At 35.7% G+C, this 14022-nt stretch overlaps 1 protein-coding gene and 1 non-coding gene across 3 annotated transcripts in view; one reads left to right on the top strand and one right to left on the bottom strand.

Moving 5' to 3' along the window:
- AGPS (alkylglycerone phosphate synthase) overlaps positions 1 to 14022 on the bottom strand; it is a 127216-nt gene that overhangs the window by 76718 nt on the left and 36476 nt on the right. For both annotated transcript variants that reach the window (XM_070358865.1, XM_070358864.1), the window contains 5 exons: positions 8834 to 8924; positions 5950 to 6070; positions 5779 to 5853; positions 2758 to 2829; positions 1139 to 1218 (listed from right to left, as the gene is read on the bottom strand). In XM_070358865.1, coding sequence (XP_070214966.1) covers positions 1139 to 1218; positions 2758 to 2829; positions 5779 to 5853; positions 5950 to 6070; positions 8834 to 8924 — 439 coding nt within the window. The remainder of the gene's footprint in view (positions 1 to 1138; positions 1219 to 2757; positions 2830 to 5778; positions 5854 to 5949; positions 6071 to 8833; positions 8925 to 14022) is intronic.
- Positions 3328 to 3399, top strand: TRNAR-ACG (transfer RNA arginine (anticodon ACG)). Its single transcript has one exon. It is a non-coding gene; the product is annotated as a tRNA-Arg (tRNA).

The following is a 14022-nucleotide window of genomic DNA, read 5'->3' as shown; positions in this document are numbered from 1 at the left end:
ACAGAGTTAGTGAAATAGGCAGTATACTGCACAGGAGTTGGTTTAAAACATAGACAGTCATAAAAGGAGGAAGATGGTTTCAAATTAAAGGAGACTAAAAGAAACCACCAAAAGCTAACGTGGGCCTTGTCTGAATGCCTATTCATACAATGAACTATAAAATAAAGACAGTTTTGAGATAACTGGAAAACAAATGTGGACTGGATACTAAATGACATAAGGATTTACTTTTAATTTTGTCAGAAGTGATAACATAGTAAGAAAATGTCTTTTTTAAAAGAAATACACAGAAACATTTGGTGTAAAGTAGTATGCCATCAGGATTTGCTTTAAAAATAGTAGAGGAAAAAAGATAAAGTCAATATGACAAATGTAAATAATTATTTAGAGACTAGAAATATTATTCTCTCAACTTTGATGCTTAAAAATTTCAATAAAATCATAAATATTAAAGTTTTTATTATAATAAAGGATTATAGAAGCAGGAATACTGTTGACTATATGAAGATCAAGTTCATACCCAAACTAAAACTTTAAAGTAGCATAAGGGCCAACTCTTAGACCATAATGAACCAAAATTTCAAACAATAATCCTAAAATTAATAGTTCCTTTAAATGGCAACCCACTCCAGTATCCTTGCCTGGAAAATCCCATGGACAGAAGAGCCTGGTAGGCTACAGTCTGTGGGGTTGCAAAGAGTCGGACATGACTGAGAGACGTCACTTCACTTCACTTTACTAATTTTAAGTTAATCTTAAAATTAATTAGCCCCTCTGTTCTTCCAAAAGCAAAGTGCAATAGCATTAGTAAAAATTTGGGAAACAAGTAAGTTTTGATGACTCAAATTAACATTAACTAATATTACTTTTTTTTAATAATACAAAGCAGGTCATCTATTGTATCACAATTTCAATCCATGCTTCTCAAATTATCAGTTAATTTGGTAGAATTCATCAAGGTATATTACTAAGTAAGAGTGAACTTAGCTTTTAGAGATCTGAAAACAAAGATAAAATGATGAAAAGAATTTTAAACAAAATGGACAATATACCTTTTTAAAAACAACTAAGATTGAGCCATAAAGAAAACTTTTAAAACCAAACACTATCTTCAAACACATCTTATGTTATCATATACCATTTGTGAAGTGTCTAAAGAAATAATTGTTCTTGTCTCATCTGCAGGACACATCAGGCCATACGAAACACTTGTCCCTCCTGCCAAAATAGAAGACAATAACTATGCTTAAACATTATTTTTTAGTTACATATCTAGGGCAAATCCCTAATACAAAGTATACAGATAGGCCCACTAGGAAAAATACCTATTTCTACTTTGCAAAATGTAATTGGCAAATACTAACACACTAAAAGTAAACTCACCTTTATTTTATGGTGTGTGCCAAAATGAAGAAATATGGAGCTGAAAGCAAGGGGACATGGCTCCATGCCTTGGGCACACTCAAGTGAAGCCCCTAACAATTTGTGGAACTCCAAAAACATAATTAGAGAAGTTCTAAGCTAATGATTACTGTGGAGAGACAGCATAAAAGAAAAAAATACCCATCCTATACAACTAGACACACCATTATCTTCTTTCTATCATATTTATGAGATTCACTTATCATTTAAAATACTATCTTATATTTCCATACAAAAAGACCTCAATAAATTAGAATATATTCCTTAACATTTGTTGTCAAAGGAAAAATGCTTTCTTGATAACAGTATAGAACAATATAGTATTCTCAATTCTTAACCAGATCTGTATAATCATATAGCAGAATATATTTTAATAGGTACTTTCATATGTTTTGGACAGAATACACATGGAAGTCACCTTGACACAAGGGAAGAATTATAGGGGGTGCTTACCTCCAAGGTTCAGCTTAACTTTTCAAGGTATGATAATATTAAGAACATGGCTATGACCAGTGACCACTATTTCTTGTCAAAGTCATTTGAAATCAGAAAACTATTTCATTAAAAATGGCTCTGTAATGCCTTTTGTTCATGAATTCAACAGGAAGTATCAGCAGAAAAAGGTGTCTGGAACTTATGACGTGTAGGGGTCCCATTTCTATTCCATTAATGGCTGGATGGCATCACCGACTCGATGGACGTGAGTCTGAGTGAACTCTGGGAGTTGGTGATGGACAGGGAGGCGTGGCGTGCTGAGATTCATGGGGTCGCAAAGAGTCAGACACAACTGAGCGACTGAACTGAACTGAACTGAATGCCAATTCAGTCAGTGAAGGCAATCTCCTTTGGCTTGTGGAAGTTGTTAAAACAATATGGTTGATGAATGATCAAAAGAGATTAAATTTGCTTTAAAATGTAAAATAATGTTAATTTTCAGTATTAAAAGATACTATTCATTTGGTCATCACTATACTGGTTGATCTTTTACATATGCATATCCCTCCTCAAAGATTTATGTTGGGTACAGTTAGTCTTTGAAAAAATAATATTCTCTCCATTAAGATAAAGGTTAGAAAGTAATTACTTAAAGAAGGTACATTTTCCTATTTAGGCAGTAAGTCAGAGCTTCAATTAGAATCCATATGGGAAAGAAGCCATGAACTAGGGTAAATCATATCTCAAACAGTTTAGGTAGATCTACTGAGAACAGAAATGAGCAGCATAAGCCAATTTTTCAGGATAACCATATCATAACTATAAGAATACTTTAATACACAAATATTTAAAATAGAACAACTTTACATCACATTAAAATTTAAAAGGCACAATACCTACCACCAATTGGTATGATACAAAGGTTATATTTGCACGCTAGATTCACAATCTTAACTACATCATCATGACATGCTGTTGAAAAAAGGAAAAATAAATTAATGCGAACATGAAAAAAATCTGGGTAATATTGCAATACAAGGGTCTAAAGTGCAATAAACTTCTTCATTTATTCACTCATGAACACATTAAATCACTATCCTAAAACTATTTTGTATCATTAACTTTTCATTTTTAAATAATTTTATACATTTTGCAGTTTAAATATCTACACAGCATACACACATACATGGTACGTAGATATTCAAACTGCAAGATGAGAAACCCACCTCCACTGTGGGGAATACCACATTGTCTCAAATTGCCTTACTGTCTCAAAACTTGCTTTCATGCAAAGAAAAATTTGAACTTTATTACCCAATGGAAATTTACATTAGAGTTTAACAAAGACCTCAGTGAAATGACAACATGTTGGGAAACAAACTTCTTGGAAACTTCCCAAGAACTTCTTATACTGAAAGAGTCAACAGAACAAAATTTTGATTTAGGCACCAATACACTACTCAAACAACTTCCCTGGTGGCTCAGATGGTAAAGCGTCTGTCTACGATGCAGGAGACCCGGGTTCGATCCCTGGGTTGGGAAGATCCCTTGGAGAAGGAAATGGCAATCCACTCCAGTACTATTGCCTGGAAAATCCCATGGACAGAGGAGCCTGGTAGGCTACAGTCCATGGGGTCGCAAAGAGTCAGACACGACTGAGCGACTTCACGTTCACATTCACACTACTCAAACAGATTATTTGCTTCCTGTGTATGTTAACCTCCTTCCTATCACAAAATTAAAGCACTTTTCCCTCAGATACTCCCTGAAAAGGAAAAAGATCACATCTAAAAACTAAAAGTTCATATATGAGGTAATTTTTTGAAAAATAAAACATTCCATATACTCCTTTTATGGAATCTGAAGAGAAAAATGGATGAGAAGATTAGCAGAACTTCTTACAAGGTAATTATGGCCAGTAAGAAGCAATATACTTATTCTGCTTTAAAATTTCTGCTACAAGAGATGGATATAAGGATTATACATATAAATATAGGGCCTAGTCATCAGTAAGAGCAAAATAACAGCAGAAAGCTCATCCACCTTCCATCCCAAGTCAAATCCCTAAATGAAATTATTTTCTCAAAATTTAATTATTTATATCAAAGACAATATCTATATTAAACAACTTGCTTCATTATTTGAACACCATTAGTTTATAGCCCACAAGTTGATATCAACAAAGTACTATTAGTTTGCAGTAATCAATTATCTTAACTAAAAGTTTCTATGTATCTGAATATATCATTGATTGATAATAATTTTATTAAGCTTTCAAATTAGCAAAAAAAATTTTTATACTGACTTCTTAAAAGGATATGCACATATTAAATGAAGATTTAATCATCAAAAACAAAATTAATCATTAAACCATTCAGGATGATCATATTAAGAATTATATGACCTTCAGTGAACTCTAAAACTCAGCAGTGGCCACAGGACTGGAAAAGGTCAGTTTTCACTCCAATCCCAAAGAAAGGCAATGCCAAAGAATGTTCAAACTACCGCACAATTGCACTCATCTCACACGCTAGTAAAGTAATGCTCAAAATTCTCAAAGCCAGGCCTCAGCAATACGTGAACCGTGAACTTCCAGATGTTCAAGCTGGTTTTAGAAAAGGCAGAGGAACCAAAGATCAAATTGCCAACATCCACTGGATCATCAAAAAAGCAAGAGAGTTTCAGAAAAGCATCTATTTCTGGTTTATTGACTATGCCAAAGCCTTTGACTGTGTGGATCACAAGAAACTGTGGAAAATTCTGAAAGACATGGGCATACCAGACCACCTGACCTGCCTCTTGAGAAATCTGTATGCAGGTCAGGAAGCAACAGTTAGAACTGGACATGGAACAACAGACGGGGTCCAAATACGAAAAGGAGTATGTCAAGGCTGTATATTGTCACCCTGCTTATTTAACTTATATGCAGAGTACATCATGAGAAACGCTGGGCTGGAAGAAGCACAAGCTGGAATCAAGATTGCTGGGAGAAATATCAATAACCTCAGATATGCAGATGACACCACCCTAATGGCAGAAAGTGAAGAAGAACTAAAGAGCCTCTTGATAAAAGTGAAAGAGGAGAGTGAAAAAGTTGGCTTAAAGCTCAACATTCAGAAAACTAAGATCATGGCATCTGGTCCCATCACTTCATGGGAAATAGATGGGGAAACAGTGCAAACACTGGCAGACTTTATTTTGGGGGGCTCCAAAATCACTGCAGATGGTGATTGCAGCCATGAAATTAAAAGATGCTTACTCCTTGGAAGGAAAGTTATGACCAACCTAGACTGCATATTAAAAAGCAGAGATATTACTTTGCCAACAAAGGTCCGTCTAGTCAAGGCTATGGTTTTTCCAGTGGTCATGTATGGATGTGAGAGTTGGACTGTGAAGAAAGCTGAACGCTGAAGAACTGATGCTTTTGAACTGTGGTGTTGGAGAAGACTCTTTGAGAGTCCTTTGGACTGCAAGGAGATCCAACCAGTCCATCCTAAAGGAGATCAGTCCTGGGTGTTCATTCGAAGGACTGATGCTGAGGTTGAAACTCCAATACTTTGGCCACCTCATGTGAAGAGCTGACTCACTGGAAAAGACCCTGATGCTGGGAGGGGTTGGGGGCAGGAAGAGAAGGGGATGACAGAGGATGAGATGGCTGGATGGCATCACTGACTCCATGCGCATGAATTTGGGTGAACTCTGGGAGTTGGTGATGGACAGGGAGGCCTGGCATGCTGCGATTCATGGGGTCACATAGTCGGACACAATTGAGTGACTGAACTGAACTGAACTGAGACTCTAAAAATATAGCTATCTATATTTTTTACAGCTCATATGTTTAAAAGTACATATTTCCAATACTAAATTTACTTAAATTTTAACAATACTAAATTAAAAATACAAAGAAAAACAAGAACTTACTTGGCCATAAAACTATATCAGGAATTCTCTGAAACATTCCTTCCCTGAGCAAAAATATCTCATGAAGACAATGACCTGTTTTGTGGTTTAAAAAAGAAAATGTAAAAATATCTTAAAATTAAAGGAAATTTTAAACTTAAAACTAAATAGGATTTATATGAAGTTGCTTACCATGAGCTCTAAATACTCGATCATCTGCTTCTTGTGAATATGAAATATTAGTTTCTTTAAGGTCATGAAGAAAATCTTCACTTACAATAGAAGGAGGTGTATCACTAGGATTTAAGGATGCCTAGAAAATAAAATTGTTTTTTTTTACTTATTTCTAGAAAATAAAAATTTGAAATGTTACAGAGAAGTGACTATAAAACATGAATGTTTTTTAACATATGAACTAGGACAGAAGCATAGAAAAATAATGAATAATACATATGGAAACCAACTCTGTGACAATAACCAATTAAAAATGGTCTGAAAAACCACATTCTGTAACATAAGTTATAAGAACCTTATGTTTTCTCTTTTGCTTCAATGTCCCATCTTTTCATTATTTCTAAAGTCTACAATTAAGGGGGATTCCCTGGCAGTCCAGTGGTTAAGACTCCAAGCTTTCACTGCAGGGGGCAGAGGTTCAATCCTTGATCAGAGAACTAATAAGTAAGATCCCCTATGCCACATGGTGTGGTCAAAAACAAATAAATATAATAAAAATAAAGATTACAATTAAGAAGATAGAAAAGTCTCAAATCTTCAATTTTAAACTAGGGAGACTGGGATATAGATAACTTCTGCATTATCTACATTTCATCTTAGATAAAATTTATCATTTCAGAATGATCAGCAAAAAGCCTCTCAATAAGAAGTAAACCCATTTTTACAGGCCTGCTTTAAAACTAACAACATAAACTTGATACTTAATTTCAACTAACAAGTATTCAACTTTAAAACTATGTGACATTGGCTCACTCAACTTTTTTGAGCCTTGGTTTCTTCAACTATTAAATGAGATTATCGCCATCAAATTTATACAACTGACATAAGGAAGGAGAGTTAAATGTGTAATTTTTGTGAAAAGCACCTATTATCATGCCTAGCATATAGGATGGAGAAGGCAATGGCACCCCACTCCAGTACTCTTGCCTGGAAAATTCCATGGACGGAGGAGCCTGGTAGGTGGCAGTCCATGGGGTCGCTAAGAGTCAGACACGACTCGGTGACTTCACTTTCACTTTTCACTTTCATGCATTGGAGAAGGAAATGGCAACCCACACCAGTGTTCTTGCCTGGAGAATCCCAGGGACGGGGGAGCCTGGTGGGCTGCCATCTATGGGGTTGCACAGAGTCGGACATGACTGAAGCGACTTAGCAGCAGCAGCAGCATATAGGAAGAGTTCTACAAATGGCTATCCAAATCAAATCTGTTATGTTAATAAAGCTATGGTACAGTATTTGGAAAAACTAAAATATAAGAATATGTAAAGAAAAATATTTACATAGCCCTTAAATATCTTATTAGTGTTCTATATTTAATATTCAATTATATAATAAATATTTCTTGCACATGTGCTATAGGGCCCTAGTGATACAGCAGTGAGTTAAACCCAAAAAACTGACCTCATGGAATTAACCTATAGTGGAAAGAAATGACCAAAAGAACCCTGATAAAACATACGGATTACTAATTTTAAGTTCCTGAAAATTGAAATGGCTTAAAACAGAAAAATAGAAGTGCATGTAAAACTGGTAAAATTTACGAATATGATACATAGATTGTATCAGTTTAAAAAAACAAGCAAAACAAATAGTCAAAACACAGAAAGAGAAGATGGTTATTTTGAGACATTAGTATGCCATCTTCTCAGCCAGCCAGCTCTCTTAACAAAGTCGCATTCCTTGCCTCAAAAAACAAAACAAAACAAACAAACAAACAGAAAAAATTAAGGAAATAGAAGAGATTTTTTTAAAAGCAAGGTTAAAAGAATTTGGTTTGGGAGAGGTAGGAATTAGATGTTTAGTCTAATTAAGTACAAGAATAAAATGTAACTGTGGACTTATAAATAAACAAAATAAGCACTCACTGAATATCTACAGTGCTTAATAATATGTTGAATATAGTGGATTCGAAGTGAAGTCGCTCAGTCATGTCCGACTCTTTGTGACCCCATGGACTGTAGCCTACGAGGTTCCTCCATCCATGGGATTTTCCAGGTGAGAATACTGGAGTGGGTTGCCATTTCCTTCTCCAGGAGATTTTCCCGACCCAGGGATTGAACCCAGGTCTCCCGCACTGTAGGCAGATGCTTTACCATCTGAGCCACCAGGGAATTCTCTGAATATAGTAGATAATATAGTATAAATTATAGCCTCTGCACTTATGGAAGTTATACACAAAGGGATATACAGAATACTATACCATAGTAAGTAATAAATAATAAACATTATCATTATATAAAGAAATGCTATTTCATTAGCTTAATACAGTTTAAAGGTTTTTAACCCCCCTTTCAGAAAAGTGATACAAGAGCAAACTAAAATTCTCTATCACTCATATCTTAATCAAAATTCTATTTTTAATCTTTAAATATTTTAAATGTTTTGATAATAATATTACATTTTTATTTTAAATTATTCTATATAAATCCTAGATTACTGTCAGTTCATTACAAAATGTAAAAACAACAGCAACTTATATTTTGGTAATAAAGTCCTCGCACAGAATTCATTCATTTGAACTTCACTACTACTCGTGACACATATAACTGACACTTATGACTCTCATTTCTCCTATTAAGATAACTGAGGCTCACAGAGTTTAAAAGTTTGAGATAAATCTCAGGATAAATGCTGAGATTAGGCTCTACATCTGTGATGCTAAAAAACAAACAAATAAAAAATACCCCTAGAAAGTCTAACAAGGCCAATCAAACTAACAAAAAGGACAAATATATTAAAGCAACTGTAACATATTACAAAGATAAGTTTAATTAATTTGGGATTAACCACATATATATACACACTCAATTAAGAATATTATTAATTGTTTTTATTCACTTACTTTAGAGGTAGTTTTATGCTCCACATTTACTCCAAGGGTATTTTGGATCCACTCTCTAAAAGTTGGCAATGACATGCCACTAAGAGGGTACCTAAGGTAAAAAGAAGTAAAACATTAGAGCAAAGTATATTCATGTAAATTCAAATCTTAGATTCTGTTTCTAGCAAAGGTCAAGTAGTTGCTATCAAACCAACCCTCCCACATATAATGATAAGCTCTGGACAAAAACAAAAAAAAAACCTAATTATTTGAGGACAGTATAGATAGTCCAATGATAGGCAAAAATAGGGGGTAAGAAGAAAAGAGCACCACAGAAGTTTACAGTTTCAACAGGTTTTAGCTAAAAGGGAAAGCTCCAGCACACAGAGTACCAGAGAAAGAATAAAGAATGCAAGAATGCAAAAACTCTATAGTATTCCTGACTTAAACCACTGGATGGTGTTTGCAGTGAACACAGCATCTGGGAAGAGCACAGAAAAATCACGCAAATCCAGGAGTAGTTAGAGAGGGACTTGTAAATAAACTCTGTCCAAATGTCTGGCTGACCTTGAATAACAAGTGTACGGAGCAGACTCTAAGCAGCCCAGTGAAGCTTAAAATAACTGAATATATAATTCAGCTGCTCACCATCACAGAAGTAAACCTGAGGTAAGTCAAGTTAACTTCTTGGTTTAAAAACAACAAAAAAACCTTTACAGACAAATGTAACAGAATACAGACTTTCCTCAACATATCAGTAACAACGTCCAAGATACATTTCAAAATTATTAGACATAAACAACCAACAAAGTGTTATCCATAATTAAGAGAAAAGGCAATCAATAAGAAACCCCAAGATGATCCAAAATATTGGAAATAGCACACAAGGATTTGAAAACAGCTGCTGCTGCTGCTGCTAAGTCGCTTCAGTCGTGTCCGACTCTGTGCAATCCCACAGACAACATCCTACCAGGCTCCCCTGTCCCTGGGATTTTCCAGGCAAGAACACTGGAGTGGGTTGCCATTTCCTTCTCCAGTGCATGAAAGTGAAAAGTGAAAGTGAAGCTGCTCAGTTGTGACGACTCTTAGCAACCCCATGGACTGCAGCCTACCAGGCTCCTCCGTCCATGGGATTTTCCAGGCAAGAGTACTGGAGTGGGGTGCCATTGCCTCTTCCCTTGAAAACAGCTATAACCACACTAAAGGACAAAAGGGAAAATATGTTACCAGTGAATAAGAGAAAATAAATCTCAGCAGAGAAATAGAAATTATTTTTAAAAAACAAAAATTCTACAATTAAAATTGAAATAAAAATTCATTGGAGGAACTCAAGAACAGACTGGAGATGTCAGTGAACTTACAGTTAGAGCAATAAAATATATATAATCTAAACAACAAAGAAAATAGAAAAAATTAATGGAGCTGTAGGGACCTGTGGAACAACAGAAAAATAGTAACATGCATATAAATGGAGACCCAAGAACACGAGGAAAAGGAATTTTAAAAAAAGTATTTGAAGAAATAATAACAGAAAGTATCCAAATCTGATGAAAGACGTGAGTTTAGAAATTAAAGAAAGTCAGAGAACTCTAGAAGATAAATGCAGAGGCACATTGCAGTCAAATTGCAAGTTAAAAAACAAAGAGAAAAAGAAAAAGACATTAAAAAGTAGAGACATTACTTTGCCAACAAAGGTCCATCTAGTCAAGGCTATGGTTTTTCCAGTGGTCATGTATGGATGTGAGAGTTGGACTGTGAAGAAAGCTGAGCTCACAAGAATTGATGCTTTGAACTGTGGTGTTGGAGAAGACTCCTGAGAGTCCTTTGGACTGCAAGGAGATCCAACCAGTCCATTCTGAAGGAGATCAGCCCTGGGTGTTCTTTGGAAGGAATGATGCTAAAGCTGAAACTCCAGTACTTTGGCCACCTCATGTGAAGAGCTCACTCATTGGAAAAAGACTCTGATGCTGGGAGGGATTGGGGGCAGGAGGAAAAGGGGACGACAGAGGATGAGATGGCTGGATGGCATTACCAAGTCGATGGACATGAGTTTGAACGAACTCCGGGAGTTTGTGATGGACAGGGAGGCCTGGCGTGCTGCAATTCATGGGGTCGCAAAGAGTCGGACTGACTGAGCGACTGAACTGAACTGAGAGAAAAATGACATACTACACATAATGTAATAACAAAGTTATGACTGACTTCTCATCAGAAAGTCCAGAAAAAAAAAGAAAGCCCAGAAAACTACTGAACAACATTTTTCAAGTGCTGAAAGGAAAAGAATGCCAACTTAGAATTTTATATCTGGTAAAAGGTATCTTTCAAGAACAAAAGTAAAACAAAGAACTCTTCAGATGAAAACGAAGAGAACTAAGAGCCAGCACACCTACACTACAAGAAATGCCAGAGGAACCTGTATAGGCCGAAGGGCAGTGTAACACTAAATGAACTGTTCACAATGGAATAAGTAAGGACTGAAAGAGTAAATACGTGAGCAAATATAACTGACTATTCTTCTTGATTTCAGTGATAGTACTATAAATCATATCATGATGTGACAACCCTAAAAAGAACAGGGAATAGTAAATAAACCAGATTTGGAAGGTGCTTGTATTTTATATAAAGTGCTACAAAACATTTAAAACACACAAAAGAACTCTACAGAGCAGGAACAATATGGAAAGAAGTAGATCTGCTACTCAAATTTTGTTTCCTCTTATCTTCTAACCCAAATTCTATTTAAATAAGTTTATATGAATCATGAACATTATTTCATATACACAAGAAGTCCTAAACTGTATATATATATATAAGAATGATGCAGAAAACTCAAGTGCTTAGAGGGGGACCTTTTCACTTTTAGAAATATTTATCAGAGATGGCAAAATATTAAGTGCTAGAAATAAAGAGATAAATATCCACCATCCAATCTCAGGGTTAGGGTTAGGTTGAGGGTTTAGTGGTTGGGGTTAGGATTAGGGTAGTAAAGAAGGTTGATATGCAAATAATAATAGTCCAATGTGCTATAAAGCAGTAATAAAATAACCCTCAGAACAAACCAAATTTCAAAATGTTTATTTTTAAATGGCCAAATTTTCATTTTAGTAAACAAGTCTTATCATGTGCCAGGTATTGTTCTAAGTTTGTTATGTATATTAACTTATGATAATGTTATAAAGTTGATATTACTCCATTTTGTAAAAAAAGAAAGACATTAATGCACAGAGACATTACATAATTTAAGAGGCTCAGTTCAGTTCAGTTCAGTCGCTCAGTCATGTCTGACTTTTTGTGACCCCATGGACTGTAGCACGCCAGGCTTCCCTGTCCATCACCAACTCCTAGATCTTGCTAAAACTCATGTCCATCCAGTTGGTGATGCCATTCAACCTTCTCATTCTCTGTTTTCTCCTCCTCCTGCCTTTAATCTTTCCCAGCATCAGGGTCTTTAAATGAGTCAGTTCTTCACATCAGGTGGCTAAAGTACTGGAGTCTCAGCTTCAGCATCAGTCCTTCCTGTGAATATTCATGATTAATTCACTTTAGGGTAGACTGGTTGAATCTCCTTACAGTCCAAGGGACTCTCAAGAGTCTTCCCCAACACCACAGTTCAAAAGCATCAATTCTTCTGTGCTTAGCTTTCTTTATAGTCCAACTCTCACATCCATACATGACTACTGGAAAATCCATAGCTTTAACTAGACTGATCTTTTTCAGCAAAGTAATGTCTCTGCTTTTTAATATGCTATCTAGGTTGGTCATAGCTTTTCTTCCAAGGAGCAGGCATCTTTTAATTTCATGGCTGCAGTCACCATCTGCAGTGATTTTAGAGACCAAGAGAATAAAGCCTGTCACTGTTTCTATTGTTTCCCCATCTATCTGCTATGAAGTGATGGGACTGGATGTCATGATCTTCATTTTTTGGATGTTTAGTTTTAAGTCAGCTTTTTCACTCTCCTCTTTCACCTTCATCAAGAGGCTCTTTATTTAGTACCTCTTCACTTTCTGCCATAAGGGTGGTGTCATCTGCATGTCTGAAGTTATTAATATTTCTCCTGGCAATCTTGATTCCACTTGTGCTTCATCCAGACTGGCATTTCACATGACATACTCTGCATGTACGTTAAATACACAAGGTGACAATATACAGCCTTGACAGACTCCTTTCTCAATTTGGAACCAGTCCATTGTTTCATGTCTGATTCTAACTGTTGCTTCTTGACCTTCATACAGGTTTCTCAGGAAGTGGGCAAGGTGATCTGGTATTCCCATTCTTTAAGAATTTTCCACAGTTTGTTATGATCCACATAGTCAAAGGCTTTAGTGTAATCAATGAAGCAGAAGTAGATGTATTTCTAACTCTCTTGCTTTTTCTATGATCCAACAGATGTTTGCAACTTGATCTCTGGTTCCTCTGCCTTTTCTAAATACATCTTGAACATCTGGAAGTTCTCAGTTCACATATTACTGAAGCCTAGCTTGGAGAATTTTGAGCATTACTCTGCTAGCATGTAAGATGAGTGAAATTGTGCAGTAGTTTGAGCATTTTTTGGCATTGCCTTTCTTTGGGATTGGAATGAAAACTGACCTTTTCCAATTCTGTGGCCACTGCTGAGTTTTCCAAATTTCCTGGCACATTGAGTGCAGCACTTCAATGGGATCATCTTTCAGGATTTGAAATAGTTCAGCTGAAACTCCATTACCTCCACTAGTTTTGTTCGTAGTCGTGTTTCTTAAGGTCTACTTGATTTCGCACTCCAGGATATCTGGCTCTAGGTGAGTGATCACACCAACATGGTTATCTGGGTCATTATCTTTTTGGTATAGTTCTTCTGGGTATTCTTGCTACCTCTTCTTAATATCTTCTGCTTCTGTTAGGTCTGTCCTTTATTGTGCCATCTTTGCATGAAATATTCCCATGGTATCTCTAATTCTCTTGAAGAGATCTCTAGTCTTCCCCATTCTATTATTTTCCTCTATTTCTTTGCATTGATCACATGCAAAGACTTTCTTATCTCTCTGTGCTATTCTTTGAAACTCTGCATTCAGAACAGATCTTTACCATGACTGATAATTGGTTTGAAAAGTTTAAGAAATGATTTTTGTTGTAAAATATAAGGTGAGATCAATTTACCACCTTTTCTTAAGATCAAAGTAGACTATATTATAGAAGATACAGAACCAGAGCAAACTTTCAAGACCAATGAAAT

This window comes from Bos mutus, chromosome 2, assembly GCF_027580195.1.
Source record: "Bos mutus isolate GX-2022 chromosome 2, NWIPB_WYAK_1.1, whole genome shotgun sequence".
NCBI classification, from domain to species: domain Eukaryota; kingdom Metazoa; phylum Chordata; class Mammalia; order Artiodactyla; family Bovidae; genus Bos; species Bos mutus.
Note: the sequence above shows the minus strand (reverse complement) of the source record. Positions and strands in the feature narration are given on the sequence as shown.